The following is an 18016-nucleotide window of genomic DNA, read 5'->3' as shown; positions in this document are numbered from 1 at the left end:
GAAAATTTTCATTCTTTATTAAAAGTTAAAAGTCATATCTTTTTACTTACCCACTTATTTGTGTGTGGAGAATTTTCTAAAATCAATTTTATTTATTTAAAAACTAAAATATAAAATACGTTTACTTTATTCTAAACTCAATTTTATTATTTAACAAACTAAAATATAAGTTCTATTTGTATCACACAAACAAAAGATAGAATTTTTCTTATTTAACAAACTAAAATATAAGTTCTATTTGTATCACACAAACAAAAGATAGAATTTTTCTGATATCATAAAAATAAAAATAAAAATAAAACTTTTTTTTTTTAATATCTAATATTAAATTTGATATCTTTTTTCTTATATAAAAAACTTCATTTAAAAAATATATATATTAGAACTCTTTATTGATATCATAAAAATAAAGAAGATAAAATTGTTTTTTTCCGTAACTTTTCTTAAACTCCAATTTCTACGTCTTTTAATATTTTTAAATGTTAAAAGATTTTTTTAATTGATATCTTTCCAACTTCTGCATAGATTTTATTTATAAAACATAAATATAATACTAACAAGGACGCATAGCGTCTAGTTCCTGCCGATGTATAATTTGTTATTGCATTAGTCATACAATTAGTTCGTAAAAAAATTTGAGTTAAAAAATAAATTGTATTATACTTGTATATGCAAATACAACATTGACTAATAAGCTAATACAAAATTTAAAAAATGAAATGTCATTGATACATAACGTATATTGATTTTGTTGTGGTAAAAGAAAAATATAGAAATACATTTAAATCATATGTGACCAAGAGAATGTCTACTTTGTATTAAGCAATTAATGACGAGCAAGACAAATAATAGTTTTTGAAAAATAATGTAGAGGTAGGTTCATTTTGTTTGGATAATTACATTGATCTATCTTGTGGTACAATTTTTGTCACTATGTGCCAATTTTGTTTTAAATTGAAATAAAAATACTTCAACAATATTGTGGAATGTAGAAAATAAATAAATAAATAAATTTCAAGATTGTTATTGTTCTCAAATGAGTACAAACTATTTATGATACTTTTAAAAATTCATTTATTATTGTCTTTAGAATAAGTACAAGATATTTATGGTGCTTTTTCAACTTTATTTATTACTCTCTTTTTTTCCACATTGGAATGTATAAAGTTCCTAAGTGAGCCAAAAACACTACTGTAGCAAAAAGAAGCCAATCATATTGAAGATAAATGTTTTCTCTATAATTCTAAAAATTTCAATATATATTAAAACTTTAGAGATCTAAAAAGTTGTCAAAAAATACTCAAATCTTATTGAACAATTAAATGAAACAGTTGCATTTCAATGAATGCTATAGTATCCTGCCTTGGCAGGAACTAATAATATACATCTCTTACTCGATAAATCTGTAACAAAACATTATTATTATAATCCTCTCCTTTCAGAAGGCTACATAACTTTCCATTTTTCTCCGAGTGTGAGAGATTTTTCAAACCATGATCAACTCATCATACGAATCTCCGAGCCCTAAAAAAACCATCTCTAATCATAACAAATCGTCCATATAATCCTCAGCAAGCAGAGAAGCTGGTGGACTGTCCTCATAAGAAACTCCTCAAAAATGTATCTGACTGCAAAAACATCCGTGATCAAAATAAAATGTGAAGCGTCTAGCCACACATATTCCCTTTTCACAACCGTGCATTGACTAAGATTTCACAGATCCAAGCAAAAATGTGTGGTGAAAAACAAAGCACCCTGAAATCTGTGATTGAAAGACAATTATTATCCGTGACATAGTGTCTATCAAACCCCATTGTCTTGATCTCTCGTGATTCAACTAAGTATGGCCTCGTATATATAGTAGACACTCACCCAACAAAACAAATGCTGTGAGAGAATCAGAAAGTACAATTTGTACAATTATATGACAATGGACAATAGCAAAAGCTGTAAATCTCTCTCCATGTCCATAGATATAGAAAATGGGTCGAATTGTGAAGAGAAGAGGGAGGCAAGAGATGGTGAAACAATTGGTGGGTCAGCAGAAATGAAGGGCAATTGTGGAGGAAAAATGAAGGAGGGGAGGCAGAAGCAGAGGAAGCTGAATAGGCATGTGTCTCTTGGAACAGCTTTCTCCATGATTAACAAGGAGAAGGAGAAGGAGTTAGAGCCAACTTCATTGGCTAGAAGCTACAGTAGTACGTCTAAGGAGGATTACTCCTATTCCATGTTTAGAACATCTACGCATAGACAGAACTCTCTTCTGCCTGGTCAGATACCAAATATTCATGAATCTCATGAGGTTCCAGATAACTGCCCTCAGCCTGCCAGTGCACATATTCCTGCTGGAAGATACTTTGATGCCTTGAAGGGTCCAGAGCTTGATGTTTTAAAGGTCCTACTCTCTCATTTCATTTCATCAGTATTCGATTAAGAGAAAGCAAATTTCGACAATTTATAGATAATCTTAGAATGTTTCTGGATTTAATTGTATTGCTGTTTTCTTGCATCAATGTTTCGGATCACACTCTGTGATCACACTTGTTTTGTTGTCTATCATTCATCCTAATGATGGATTGCATAATGTGATCCAAAATGTTGATGCAAAAAATAGCAACACAATTGAATCCAGAAACATTCTAAGAGTACTGGATTGCTTTTGTCTGAATTATTTATAGCTTATTTGCTTCTTAATATGGTAGTCATGAAGTGAAGTTGGCTGTTGTTTGGATTATGTAGAGTTAGAAATAATGAATATGGTGTTGGTTGCTGATGTTATTTATTATTCAATTCTGTTATGGTAATTGTTATGATAGAGAGGTCAAGAAGGTGATAATTTTTTTGAATTTTTTAATGTTGCGTGAGGCTTTGTGAATCAATGTTTCAGGTCACACTTTATGATCTATTATTAGGATGATAGAGAATTCAAAGAGACTACAAATTTCTTGAGCTCTTCAATATTTTGATGCTGGATCATGAAAAATCTTTGAGCTCTCTAATATGGCTCAAGGTTTTTTATATCAATGTTTTAGATAATTGTCCATGATCGTTCATGAGGCTGTTAGAGAGGTCAAGGAGATGATAAAATCCTTGAGCTCTCTAACATCATTATGATGGATCATAAATAAATGTCTTCTGTAATATTTGGAGAATTTAGTTTGCATCAAAGTTTTGAATCACGCTCCATGATCCATAACTAGGATGTTAGAGAACTCAAAGAGATGATAAAATCCTTGAGCTCTCTAACATCCTCATGATGGATCATGAATAAATCTTTGAGCTCTCTAATATTGTGTGAGGTTCTTTATAGCAATGTTTCAGATCACATTTCGTTATCTATCATCAAGAAGTTAGAGAGCTCAAGAAGATGATAAAATCTTTGAACTCTCCAACATATTGATGATGGACAAAAGAATGTATTCCATTGATGGACAAAATCTTAGGTATTTGAATCTTGAAGCAACAACTATGACCTTGTAGATTGTGAAAATCTAATAACACTAATATGTTGACTGTCTCTTGGGAAAGTTTTTAAAGAGTTAGCATATTGTATATGATTGTTAGCCCTTTACTAGGATATTAATATTCTATATAAACATTTAGAATATTCAACTAACTAAATGGGTATAATGGGAATTAAGCGTAATAAAATTGTATGTATTAGTACTTGTGTTTGAATATATTTCAAAATAAATTTTATAGTTAAGTATATTTGAGTTGTAATATTGAGACATGAATGACTTGTAGAATGTTTTGACACTTCATCATTGTGAGCATTGCATAATTGTAATATGTGATATTCTAAAACATTTGAGTTTCAGCATCACTTATATGCAATTCAAGTGCAAGTGAATCACCTCACACTCATGAGAGATGGGTACATGTGCTAGTCTTAAACACCACCTAGTTTAGTGGTCAAATGTGAATTTTAGCTAATAAAAATAGGGCAATTATTTACCACTTTTTAATGTTTGACTCATAATCTAAACTTTTTTTGTGTGTGTGGGAGATATCCTCACAACCTAGCCAACACCCAACAACACTTATTTTGGATACCTATGCAAGCTAGGGTGAGGCTAATCCCCCCACTGGTGAGATTATCTATTGTAAGCCATCTCACCTCTTAAATCCAAGAGTAGATTCAAACCTGAGACCATGGGGAACTACCCATAACTTAAGCCAACTTTGAACATTACCTTGATGAAATGAGTGCTAAGTGAATGACTCGTGCTTATAAGAGATAGGTACATGGGATATTCTTAAACAACACCAAGTTCAACAACCAAGTGTGAATTTTGATTAATTAGACAATTGTTTGCAAATTTTTGATTGAAACAAAATATAGATCAATAAGTTTGACTAATAAACTATACCCTTATGAACATCACTTATACGGAATGAGTGATAAGTCAACCTTTCATGCTCATAAGAAATGGGTACATCAACTATTATTAAACATCACTTAATTCAATAGTCAAAGATAAAATTTGACCAATTGTGATAGGACAATTTTTGTCATGTTCTTATTGAAATGAAATAGAGATTGATGTCTTTGACTCATAAAGTACATTTCCATAAACATTAACTAGAACTAGTGAGTGCTATAAGACTCATTGAAAATATGTACATGAACTAGTTTTAAACATCACCTAATTCAATAGTCAAAGGTATTATATGACTAATAAAATTAAGATATCTATTTAATAAATTTTATTTGAATTAAAATTAAAATTAGATATAAAATTACTATTGTTTGATTAACCAATACAACTTGTACTTGTAATTAACTACCACTAGTAAATCAATAACTCATACAAATTTACATTTAAACATCATTTTATTGTAGTGTTGTCTTTAAAACATCTAAAACTGAAGTATTAATGAAAAAGTTAAAACAAGGGGCATTTTTCAAGTTCTGCAGCTACGCATAACAAATTTTTGATATTTTGGTGTGCCCCAGGACTCGGAAGACATCTTGCTGCCTTTAGATAAAAAGTGGCCATTTCTTCTGAGATTTCCCATTGGAAGTTTTGGGATCTGTTTGGGGTTAAGCAGTCAGGCAATATTGTGGAAGAATCTTTCCCGAGTTTCATGGCTCCATTTCCTCCATGTAGCAGCGCTTCGCATCAACATAGCCCTCTGGTGTTTAAGCCTGTGTGCGCTAATCGTGATCTTCTTCACATATTCACTGAAATGCATATGCTATTTGGAGGCAGTGAGAAGGGAGTACTATCATCCAGTGAGAGTGAATTTCTTCTTTGCGCCATGGATTATCTGCATGTTCTTGACAATTGGGCTGCCCGAATGTATCTCAACTGAGATTCACCCTTCTCTGTGGTGCATCTTCATGAGCCCTGTTTTTGCACTGGAACTCAAGATCTATGGGCAATGGCTTTCTGGCGGGAAAAGGCGGCTGTCCAAAGTGGCCAATCCTTCTTCGCATTTGTCAATAGTTGGAAATTTTGTAGGGGCCCTTTTGGCAGCCCAAGTGGGATGGAAGGAGCCTGCAATGTTTTTCTGGTCTGTTGGGGTTAGCCATTATACGGTGTTGTTTGTCACTCTTTATCAGAGACTGCCAACAAGCGAAGCCCTGCCTCAGGAGCTCCATCCGGTCTTCTTTCTATTCATTGCGGCGCCCTGTACAGCAAGCGTGGCGTGGGAGAAAATCCATGGGGAATTTGACAGCGTTTCCAGGCTGGCTTATTTCATTGCCATTTTCTTATATACCTCTCTGGTAAGAATTCTTGATTCATATCACTCTTAGGGTCAGAGAACATTTGGGTTTTCAAAGTTCAATTTATTTATTTCCAAAAGAAAACTGTTTAGTAGGTTTCATACACAGATCAACAACAAAATCTCTTTAGTGTTTAATTTGACGATCATTTAACTATTATGACATTGATAAGGAGGGCAAGTCAAATTTGACGATCATTTAACTATTATTACATTGATAAGGACGGCAAGTCAAATGATATTATCATGGGGATTTAACTATGTAGTTTTTTAGCAAATTCATTGACCCATATTTCATGAGTAGTGATTCAAATGAATCCATCTCTCATGAGAATAAATGGAACACTTAACACTCATTATATCTAGGTGATGTTCACAGAGGTGAAGTACCGAGACTTCCCGTAGGTCACCCATCCCAATACTATTGTAGTATTATGATATTACTATCATGATTCAAGAGTGTCGTTTTTGAATTAAATTTATTGACTTATGTTTCATGAGTAGTGGTTTACAAGAATCCATCTCTTATGAGAATGAATGAAATACTTAGCAGTCATTGAATCTAGGTGATGCTCACAATGCTTCTGTGAAGCACTAGGGAGGTCACCCATCCAGCCCTACTCCAGCTCAAGCACATATTTATTTACATAGTTTCCTCCATGGTTAAGCCCACTTTTTTTGCAACCTTATTTACAAAACCCTCAGTACTTGTTGTGCCTTATGAACCATTCATTAGAAAGCCCCTTAAGCTCATCAATTGATAAGTACGAGGTATTTGTCACAGCAACTCAAATTGTGATATTGCTATTAGGGTTAACTTTGTAGTTTTTAAGTCAAACTTATCAACCAATGTTTCATGAGTTGTGGTTCATTAGAGCCCATCTCTCATGAGAATGAATGGAACACTTAGCACTCATTGCATCTAAGGGATGCTCACAAAAGTGATGCATCTAGGTCATGATATCATCATCAAGATTCGTCACGAGTAGTGGCTCATTAGAGCCAATCTCTCATGAGAATAAATGGAACACTTAGCACTCGTTGCATCTAGGGGATGCTCACAAAGATGATACATCTAGGTGATGATATTGTCATCAAGATTTGATGTGTAGTTTTCAATTTAAACTCATTGACCTATATTTCATGAATTAGTAGTTCACACGAACCCATTTCACATGAATATGAAATACCCGGCCTTGAAACTACATGATTGAGTTTTAATAGCAATATTATAATTTAGCTTACTTTGGAAAAAATATCTCATACTAATCATTTACACATTGAAATTTTAAAATATCTGTAATGTATAATATTTTTTAAGATAAAAGAACAATAGATTAAAAACATGATTTTTTTAATAGTTTGTAATAATTAGTGCATATTATTTTTTAATTCAAATTTATAAGATTTTTATTCACATTTGTTTTTTAGACCACACTCCATTATCCATAGTTAGATGATAGAGAGATGAACGAGAAAAATTCTCCTACTCAATTTTAGATAATTTTATCTGTATATTTAGCAAACAGATTTTTTATTTTTATTGACATTAAGAGTAAAAGGTAAAAATTTTTGTCCATCAAAATGATAAAACTGACATGTAAATGTAAACTTAATATTGATTGTTTGCTATAGATTTGTTTGATATTTCAATAGATTGGAAACCAAAGAATTGAACATAAGGACAAGTTGATTGAGGTTACTCAAAGATCGTAGGAATAATTTATCTTTAGACCATCTTTAGTTTAGACAGTTGTTCATCAAGAATTACTATGTTCTGTAACTTTTGTTTGTGCTGCTGGTTTCTTATAATTGTTTTTTATTGTTTTGTTGAACTTTATCTTGTTAAAATGTCATTTTACTTAATAAAAAGTAATTAAAAGTAAATACAAACGATAGAAAAACTTGTTAAATCTTAATAGAAGTTTGAAGCTTTCAAGCTTTTGTTGATTAAGATGAAAATCTCATTTTATCTCAACAATAAGTAATTGAAAGTAAATACATAGACTACGTAATTTTTTCCAAATATTTACAAAATTTAGAAGCTTTCAAGCCTTTATTGCTTAAGATGAAAATCTCATTAAAAGTATAATAAGTGATTAAAAATGAACACAAATGGTACAAATAAATTTTTAATCTTCAAGTCTTTGTTGATTAAGTTTTCATCTCAATGATGATCATTATTGTATTTATACAGGTAGTTCGCGTCAATTTTTTCAGAGGATTCAGGTATGATTGAATCTCTCATTTGCTCATTCTGAATTTACTGTTCCAAAAAGTAATTTTTGTGGTTATATATGTTCTACACCAACTGTTTTTGATATTGAGAAAGGTGAAAATTTGAAAGAATTAATTTTCTTTTATTAGAGAATAACCATTTCTAAAATGTAATTTTTGTGGTTATATATGTTCTACACCAACTGTTTTTGATATTGAGAAAGGTGGAAATATGAAAGAATTAATTTTCTTTTATTAGAGAATAACCATTGGATGGAAGGAATAACTCTACATTGTTTGTTATTCAATTATCTAAATTTTTGAATAACAAATAATGATTGCATTTTGACTTAAACAATATAAGACATTGTTCACAACAAGTCAAACTGTGATGTTATCAGAATTTAACTGAGATATTGTTATCAGGATTTAACTGTGATATTGTTATCAGGATTTAATTTAGATCTAATTAGTGCTAAGTGTTCCATTCATTCTCGTGAGAGATGGGTTATATGAACCACTATTCATGAAACATAGGTCAATGAGTTTGATTCAAGAACTATATGGTGGAATCCTGATAGCAAGTAATATCACAATTAAACAATATATTTTAAGATTTGACCTGTTCAAATGATTCATACTAAATCACACTCACACTGTAGATAGATCCTGCTGACTTAACTAACGAAATTACAGATAAATCTAAACAAATCAAGACTTAGAACATACTTTTTTAATCTATTATATAATTACAGGTTACAACACTTTTTTATTTCAAGAATCTTAAGATAATAGTTTTGCAGGTTCTCTGTGGCCTGGTGGGCATACACATTTCCAATGACAGCAGCATCAATAGCTACCATTAGATATTCAAACTCAGTAGACATCACTTTCACCAGAGTCCTGGCAATAGCTCTCACCTTCATATCTTCTGCAACTGTCTCAACTCTATTTGTGACAACCTTGTTACATGCATTAGTTTGGCGGTCTCTATTTCCAAATGACTTGGCAATTGCAATTACTCATAAGCGCATCAAGCAAAAGGAGAAGAAGAAAAAGCCTGCCAACTTTGACCTGGAACAACATACAGCTCCAATTCGGCGTAGCATGGAAGTACTGAGATCAGGCATTAAAAAACAGCAAGCCAAATTATTTAACCGGGGCTGAGAGCTTCCAGCCACACTCCCCAAAAATATATCTAACAGCAATAGAATGCAAATTAGTACATATTTCAAGTGCTTCATCAAATTTTTCTATGTAGATAACAACGAAGTACATACACAAGCAGTTACAGAAGTGCCTTGGTAACCTTTTGTTCTGAAGTAAGAAAAAGGAATGGCTCTTATACGGAGTATCTTTCAGGGACCTGCAATATATTTATTACCAATCTTGTTTATCTTCAATATCAGAACTACATTTAAAGAAATTATTGATAGAAAATTTAAGGTCATTGTTAATTAAGCGCTGCTTAATTTTTATATTTTTTCTCATGTTACATGTTGATGAAGAAGAAATTTGTATGTTTGTGTCAATTTTTTTTGGTTTTCTCTTCATTTTGGGAAAAGGATTTAATGCCTTCACTTTGGGAGAAGGATTTAATGCAGTGTTTTATGGGGATGAGTTATCTATGATTTTGGGGTCATATTTGTCTAGGGGACAAAACGGAGATGCGGGGATAGATTTTTGTCCTTTCCAGAGTCGTCTCTTTTTTTTGTCAAATTTGAAAACGTCTCTGAAAAGGAGAATTTTTTTTTTTTTAAGGAAACTTGGGGAAGACGGACCAGCATTACTAGGGACTACTTTCCCATCCCCAATCCGTCCTGAAATTGCTAGCTGTTCCCTTTTTTCCTATCAGTTAGGTAAAGGCATAACACTCCCAGTTTTTTTTGTAAGAATTTTTGCTGTCCACGTGGGCTCTTAATTGTCTTAAAGACATAACAAAAATACGTAAATTATATTTAGTCTATTAAAAATTTGAAACACTAAAATACTAACTCTTCTATTTTTTAAGAAAATTTTGACATACTTGCTAAGAGGAAGAAAAAAAACACAGAACAGCAGCGGCAGTGAGGAAAGATTGCATTTAGTATTTACTAACTATTTTAGTTGGACTTCTCTTTATTTCATTTTGATTTTATGCATGATACTTAGAGTCTTTATGCACTTTGACTTTTGCTACATATGTATGTGACATTGTTATAATGGAAGTACTTAGTATTTGTCATTTGATAATTTTTCATGTATTGATCTTCTAAAATGTCTATGGTGAATGATTTATCAATGTTATGATATGCATATTTGAATTCAGTTGTTCTATATAAAAAAAATCTCTATGTTTTTAATTGTCGTCCCCTAAGGTTCCATCCCCTTAATTTTGGCTTTGACCCATACCTGCCCATACTAAAAACATGTCCCCGTCCCCTAAAACATCCCCGTCCTAGAAACTCCATGGAAAATAGATATGATGTTTTTTATATATTAACAAATGACATATTTTTGAAGTCAAACTTATTTTTTTCTTTTACTAATTCACATTTACTTGTTTTCATATATTTATCCATGTCTTATCCATTTTTTATAGGTTTCCATGTACAAAACACATTTACTTTTGTTATAATTATTAATTTTTTAACATTGGCATATGTGTTTAGTTTTTTGTTGTCCTGTTTCATCTCCATGGATGTGGGTGTTATTCCATATTCGCAATTTTGACACTTAGACTTTCAAAATTCAAATTCAGAATTGACATCTCTTGTTGATAAAATATATTCACAATCTATGACAATGCTGAAATGCTTCCAAGAATAATTGTGTATTAGTTTTTAACGATCAACATTTTAGATCGTACTCCATGATCCATGATTCTTTTTACATCCTTGTACACTCTCTCATCCTGATGATGGACATTGAGTATGCCCTAAATATTGATGGTAAAAATTTGTTATACAGTTATTCCTGGAAGCATTTCAGCAACTTATGTCCATTTCACTAGTAGTGTGAACTAGCCAAATACATATCCGCATTATTAGTTAAATAAATCAACTGTATTCATTTTGGTCATCCAAGCATCATTTAGATATGATTCGCAAAAGGAATATCCACTTTATTTTGAATCAGTAAAAATGAACATCATTTACGGTATCTTCATCTAAGAATATTATTGCTTGTCACATGATATCGTTTTAAGGACCATAAACCTAGTCTTTCCTAAGCGTTGATCAGGAGAACATACCCTATCCAACAAGCATTTAAAGGTATTTTTATGCATTACCAGTCGTCGTACCAGATTAGACAACAACAAACCTAGCAAATCAAGAAGCATAATTTTCTATCTTGTAGGATCATATTCATGCATCAAAAGATAGATTTATGGACACAAAAATGATATATTTGAGCCAAATAGAGACATTGATATTGCACAATATTCTAGGTAATAAATTAGTTTGATTTCCAATCATGAGATGATCCAAATCATAGAACCACAATGAAATTGATTTGGGGGCCTAGAATGAAAGACTCGCTGGATAGGCCAATTAATTCCATTAAGCAGCGTGCCGAAAACGAACTATGCATATCAAATAGGTTGGAATGTGCTAAGCAATTAAAGAACAAAATGGGCGAATAAACAAGGTCATCGACAATCAAATTAAGATTGTAGTTTGTATTAAATGCTAGTTTTGTACAATATCTATGAGAACTTGTGTCTATGTACAAAGTTCCACAACGTCAGAAGACAGAGAATAGTAATGTGCATTATTATATAGAGGAAAGGAAAATGTAACATTGATTAAAACTTAATAATTTCATGTCTTAATAAGGAAATTTTGAGATGCGTACCTGTGCCTAAGTTGCTTTATTGTGACTATGTTCAATGCCTAACCAAAATTTCCCTATTAGTAATTTTCTTAGTTATCAATTTGGGATACGAATCCGATTCAGACATGTGAATCAGATTTGTGGATTCATATTTTTTTTCTAATTATAAGTTGTGAATATATATATATATATATGTCACATTGTTATGAATAGTTTTAGAACTGTGCATATTTCTCTCAGTTTTTAGTATATATAATGCATAAAAGGGTCATTTTAAGATTAGAAAGCAATTTTTTTTTTTTAAAAAGTCATATTAAATAATTTAAACCCACTTAAAACTGTCGATCCTTGAGGATTCGCACTGGATCCTTGAAAATTTGTGCAGATCCGGGCACAAATCTAGACAAATCCACTGTCTAAAACAAGGATCATGCCTGGATCTGCACGAATCCAGACATGATTCCAAGTCCAGATCTAGCCTCTAGGACATGAATCCGGTAACTAAGATAATTTCTACTATATTTCCTCCAAAGTCTTATCTTTTCTTGCTCACTCCCAAGCCTCATAGCTGCACACATAAAACAACTTCTATCAAAAATCCTTGTTACCTTTGATGATATCGTGGATCTGATTTTCACTGCTATAATGACTGTTATAACAGCAAAAACATACTCCACACTGATTTATACTCAAATGGGAAGCTTTTGTTTATTTAGTATTTCAGAGTTGTTGAGATACTTCTTGCATGAAGCAAGATTGCTTGTTCCAAACTTCACCTCAGCTTGAGGATGTTGTATGAAACTTAAGAATATGAGGAATAGAAATATGCAATGCAGCAATGCAATTATATATATGAGAAATAGAAATTAAGATTATATAACATCAACATATATTACTTTTAGTTTTGAAAATTAATCTTGTAAGTTATTCTAGATATCTAGTTGTACTGGTGTATTGTGATTGGAAAAAAGTTCCCAATTTTTGTGAAGTCCAAACTAATGGTAAAATTATAATTTTTGAAACATGTTGGAAAATGATGGTACTAATGGTATCATGAATAATAGTCAACGCATTTTTAATAAGCAAGTTTTTCATTCATCTCTACATTGTTGAAATGTATATCATAGATATACTCGTGAACTAGCCTGTGCTTCTCCTCAACTTGAATGAAATCAACTTTAGATGTATGTACTAATTTTAAATGATAGACATAATGAAGGGACAATAATAAACAATCTACAACACCACCAAATCTCACAAGCTAAATTTGCAAGCACGATCTTGTGAAATGAAAAGATTATTTCATTAATCTTCCTCAAAAATTATTTAGTTTGAACTCCATACATTCTGGAGTGCCTTGCGAATAAATTGGGTATTTTCTGTCTGCCTACCCTAATCCATCTTCACCCACAAGGCTTTGCATTCTCATTAGTACATCATAGAAATTTCTGGTTAACATCAAGATCACTTCCATTTCCGGTATTCAGGTCCAAGAGATAGTGATGGATACTCCATCTAATGTATGTCACCAATGCCATACCCTCTTAGAAAATTTGTCTACCTGTATGCAATGCAAATTGCAATCCATGCAACAATATACAAGCAATTCCCTACATACATAACAAATGGTACAACCAACAAAGTGATTTGAACAAATCAAATCAATTACGCCAAGCAACATGGATGCTGTGAATATTGGCTTCCAATTGGCCAAACATCTACAGATGGATTGTTTGAGCCTAAAATGTTCAGACCTCCCTATCTCTCTAATGATAAAAGGAAGGGGATTCTCCCATGTTTTTACTAAATGCCTCGTGGATCTGAAGTGTGTGGGCGTTCATCATCATATTAATTCTGCCCCAAGGATGACAGGATCTTGATGAGCCACTTCTTCTGACAGATTCTGGACTAGATACTACCAGCACAGAGGAGGTTAGGGGAAGATTTTGTTGCGAAGATAAAGTCACAGGCCAACTTCAAATCATCACAGATTCAACTGATGTTCTTAACTCTGATATAGACCACCAAAGTTGGGCATCTCCTCCATCTTCTCCAAGCTTTGATATCCCTCATAACTCTGGAAGTGACAGCAATCCACAATTGTCAAAGAAGGTTTTTGATGTTTTAACAACATTGTCTCTCCTCTGCTCCATTTAAGAAAAGAAATAGGAAGAAGAAAGTCACCTCAACAAACCTACTATCGATACTATTCCTATTGATCAGATAAAGAAGAAGAGGTAACCAGTCACCAAGAATTACCCAGATATTTCAGCAACATTAGTCCGTAAGTGTACGAGGAGTGCCATGCGTGCTCCTCAAGAGTCATGAAGCTCATATTGTGGAATGTCAGAGGGACAAGAGATCTTGCATCAAATGATAACTTGATGCAACTGGTGCTGACCTCATTTTACTTCAAGAAACAAAACTATGACATTTCTAAATGGAAAAAATGGTGCTTAATTGCTTAATTAGCATAGGGAGCTTATGGAGGACTGGCCCTATTTTGGAATCCCAAAACAATTCAGGTTAACATTTTATCTTCACATTTCCTCTATCAAGTTTCTTCTTTTGATACTCAATTCATGTTATACAATATTTATGTGCTAACATCCAACATCAAGTGAAGCAAAAAGAAAATTATGGGACAATCTAATATCATTATTTTCAATTGCTACCTACACAAAAATTTCTCATGGGGGATTTCAATGCTATTGTATTTTCAACTGAGAAATTGGGAGGAATGTTTCTTCCAATTACAGTTATGGAAGATTTATCCTTCTTCATTTAGGATAATGGACTTAAGTGTTGTAATGTGGAGTCTAATCAGACTCGGAGGTTTATTTGGCACGGTTTCCTCCCAGATCATTTCTACGGGAGTTTGAGGGTAGTGCCCCTTGCGGGGTTTTGGGGTAGCGTCCCAGATGCACTCCCTGTTGCAGTATAGGGTGGGGTCCCCTGCGAGAGTTTTCGGGGACAGTGTCCCAAAGCCAAAAATGACTACTATTGTAAAAGGTGTCAACTGTTATTTTTCTATTGGACGACTTATTCCCTACCTAATTTTTGTAAGTAGCACAAGCTTGTATAAAATGGCTTAGGGTTAGGGATTTCATAATGTATGATGAGATTGTAACTTCTTTCGATGATATTGAGCTATAAGGGATTGTAAATTATAATCATTGGATAATAAAATACTAGACTCGCTGTTTGGTGGAGATAGCCCAGGGATTGAGTGAACCATGTTAAATCTCTGTGTCTTGTGTTCTCTTTTGTTTCTTTTCATTATTTTTTGATATTGGTTATATTTGCATGTAATTGTTATTTCCGTCTGTGGTGAATCCTAACATTAAGGATATCTTACCGTCCAATGATAAGTTCACATGGATGAATAGGAGGAAGGGCTTCCATGAAATTGTTGAAAGGTTGGACATATTTCTCTTCTATTGGTTTACACCATGCTAGAAAATTGAATCTCATATCTTGTCTTTTATCTCCTTAGATCAGTTAGTTGTCTCTTTATGTATTATTGATTCCAATGCTGTTAGGAAAAAACAACATCCATTCAAATTTGAGAAGATGTGGTTGTGACATCCACAATTTCTTTCTTGTATCAAGCAATGGTGGATTTCTGCCCCATTTTGTGACGGCACCCAAATGTATCAATTCCACATGAAACTCTTACATTTGCAAACAAAAATAAGTAAGAGCAACAAGGTTGTATTTAAGAACATCTTCTAGGAGGAGTGTGCGGAAAAGTAAATGAAACATATACATGATATTATGATACAACACAAACTCACAAGAAGTATGTTTGACCAAAAGAAAACTCTTCAAGAGGAATGGGAAAAAGTACCCAATATAGCAGAGATTTATTCGCAATAGAAGTCTCAAGAGATTTGGTTAAAGGATGGAGACAAGAATACAACCTTCTTCCATACTGCAACTAAGATAAAAAGGGCCTCATACCATCTTCTCCATAGAATCTACATCAACAAGAATATACAATTGTAATCCAAAAGATATTGTGCAAGTGGGCCTTGCATTTTTCTCAAAGTTGTTAGCTCTTGCCCCCATACCAAATCAAGATAATCTGGATACAAGTACTGAAGTTTTGTTTAAGTCCATTCCTCCTCTCATTCCAGCTATTGAAAACAATGTGTTAATGGGGGAATTCTCCTTGGATGAAATAAAAAATGTGGTTTTTTCACTTCCTCCAGATAAAGCTTCGAGCCCATATGGCTTTATTGCCATCTTCTTTCAAAAAACATGGGAATTTATTGGTTTTGATTTACTTTTTTGTATGGAAGAATTGAGGAAAAATGGAGCTATGTTGAGTCATTTTAATTGAACAAATATTACTTTAATTCCAAAGGCCCCACAGGCACAAAAGTTTGCAAACTTTGGGCCCATTGCGTTGTGTAGCACAGTTTATAAGATTTTTACAAAGGCAATTTATTTGCGACGTCAACATTTAATACCAAAATTGAATTCTCCACAACAAGGGGGTTTTGTTCGAGGTAGGGAAACAACAGATGGTGCCATGGTTGCACATCAAGCTCTACATACTATTAAGAAAAAATAGCTACCAACATGTGTCATCAAATGGGATATGCTTAAAGAATATGATAAAGTAAAATAAGATTCTCTCTTTGATATTCTTAGATACTTTCAATTCATTCAAAGATGGTGTAAATGGGTTACGGCTTGCATTAAAGGCGACACCTTCTTTATTATTATCAACAACCATACCACATACTCTTTTAACAACACACAATCAGTCTAACAAGGTGATCCACTCTCTTCAGTATTGTTTATCCTCATGGCTGAAGCACTAAGCAAATCCATTACACAATCTCATGATAATGGCGAGTGGAAGGGTATCAATATTCCCTATTCAATAATTTCTCTTACACACTTGATGTTTGCAGATGATACTCTTCTATTTGCACAACCAACTATTATATAACTCAACAAAATACAAAATATAAAGTATGCTAAATACATATCAAATTGCTTTGGGACTGATAATAAATCACATATAATCTACAATGTATGTATTCAATGCCAAACACTCTATCAAGATTGAGATATTTTCAATTCTCAAATATCAGGAAGCAACTCTATCCAATTCATATATGGGAATTCCATTCTTCATGGAGGTTAATAAGGTATGCTATTAGAGGTCCATAGTAGACTGGCTTAAACAAAAAACCTCATCGTGGAAAGCAAGATGGCTAACCCTCTCGAGGAGACTTCTTCTTGTAAAAACTTGTTTGGCAACTATCCCCAATTACTTCATTTCAATCCTCAAGGCTCCAAATATTATACTAAAGGACAAGGAGAAAATCAAATCCTCCTTCATTTGGAAGGAGAACATGGCAAATAAAAAAAAGCTCCCTTTGGTATCTCTTAAAGCTATGTATCAAGAAAAATCAGCCGGGGGTGTTGGACTCCATAATCTTCATCTAAGGAATTTAGCATTTGGTGCTAAACTTGGTGGGAAGATGTATATCAATCCTAACTCTCTCTTCGATTGCATAATGAAATCTAAATACCTTGACAATAATAGTGACCTGCATTTTAACAATTGAAAATCCACCATTTGGATCTTCAATGTGATATTTTATTTCTCAATCCAGAGATGTCCTTATCAAATATGTCATGTGGGAAGTTAATAATGGACAAGACGTAAACTTTTTGATAGATTCTTTGTCTCCCTATCCCCCATTAATCTCAATGCTTTCTCTTTGGGTAACAAAAAACATTGCTTTTAGGATTTGTGGAGTCAAATTACACAACTACATAGTTGTAATAGAATATACAACAAGAAGAGTAATATGGATGGATTTATCAGCCCTTCCAATTCTAGTTAATCATCAATTACTACTGCATTCAATCCTAAATAGAACTAGCTTATACCGAGCAGTGTACAACTGAGCAAGGAGACTCATCTAAGTAGGTTGAACAATGGAATGTCCATACAAATCCTAATTGAAAGAATTCTACTTGTTACCTTTGTGGAAAACCTAGACACATGACTAATGTTTGCAAGAGAAAAGTTGGTAAGACTAATGTTACTCCTAAATTGGATGGATATTGTTACAACTACAATAAGTATGGTCATCAAGCTTATGAATGTAGTACCAAGTTCAATTGACCCCTAAGCAATAGGAATTCAATGACTATTTTAATACTTGTAATATGTTTGGACACAAGTCACATAATTGCAGATCTCAAAAGAACTTTAATTGGG

At 32.8% G+C, this 18016-nt stretch overlaps 1 protein-coding gene across 1 annotated transcript; it reads left to right on the top strand.

Annotated features, from left to right (window-relative positions):
• The first annotated feature begins 1888 nt into the window (after window positions 1–1888).
• LOC149539250 (guard cell S-type anion channel SLAC1-like) lies at window positions 1889–9428 on the top strand. The gene is made up of 4 exons (XM_089800576.1): window positions 1889–2395; window positions 4961–5734; window positions 7931–7962; window positions 8754–9428. Exons 1-4 carry the CDS (start codon window positions 1925–1927, stop codon window positions 9115–9117), a joined length of 1641 nt encoding a protein of 546 aa, XP_089656702.1. The 5' UTR covers window positions 1889–1924; the 3' UTR covers window positions 9118–9428.
• Window positions 9429–18016: the final 8588 nt, after the last annotated feature.

The sequence above is a fragment of the Cupressus sempervirens genome, chromosome 9 (assembly GCF_028749045.1).
Source record: "Cupressus sempervirens isolate cs-2001-9-10 chromosome 9, ASM2874904v1, whole genome shotgun sequence".
NCBI classification, from domain to species: domain Eukaryota; kingdom Viridiplantae; phylum Streptophyta; class Pinopsida; order Cupressales; family Cupressaceae; genus Cupressus; species Cupressus sempervirens.
This window is presented reverse-complemented; position numbering and strand designations above follow the sequence as displayed.

Bases quoted from the DNA above. Each gene is read 5' to 3' on its own strand.
- LOC149539250 (XM_089800576.1), top strand. From the start codon at position 1,925: ATGACAATGGACAATAGCAAAAGCTGTAAATCTCTCTCCATGTCCATA. The intron at 2,396-4,960 runs GTCCTACTCTCT...GGTGTGCCCCAG, and splicing joins CAGAGCTTGATGTTTTAAAG to GACTCGGAAGACATCTTGCT. The intron at 7,963-8,753 runs GTATGATTGAAT...ATAGTTTTGCAG, and splicing joins AATTTTTTCAGAGGATTCAG to GTTCTCTGTGGCCTGGTGGG.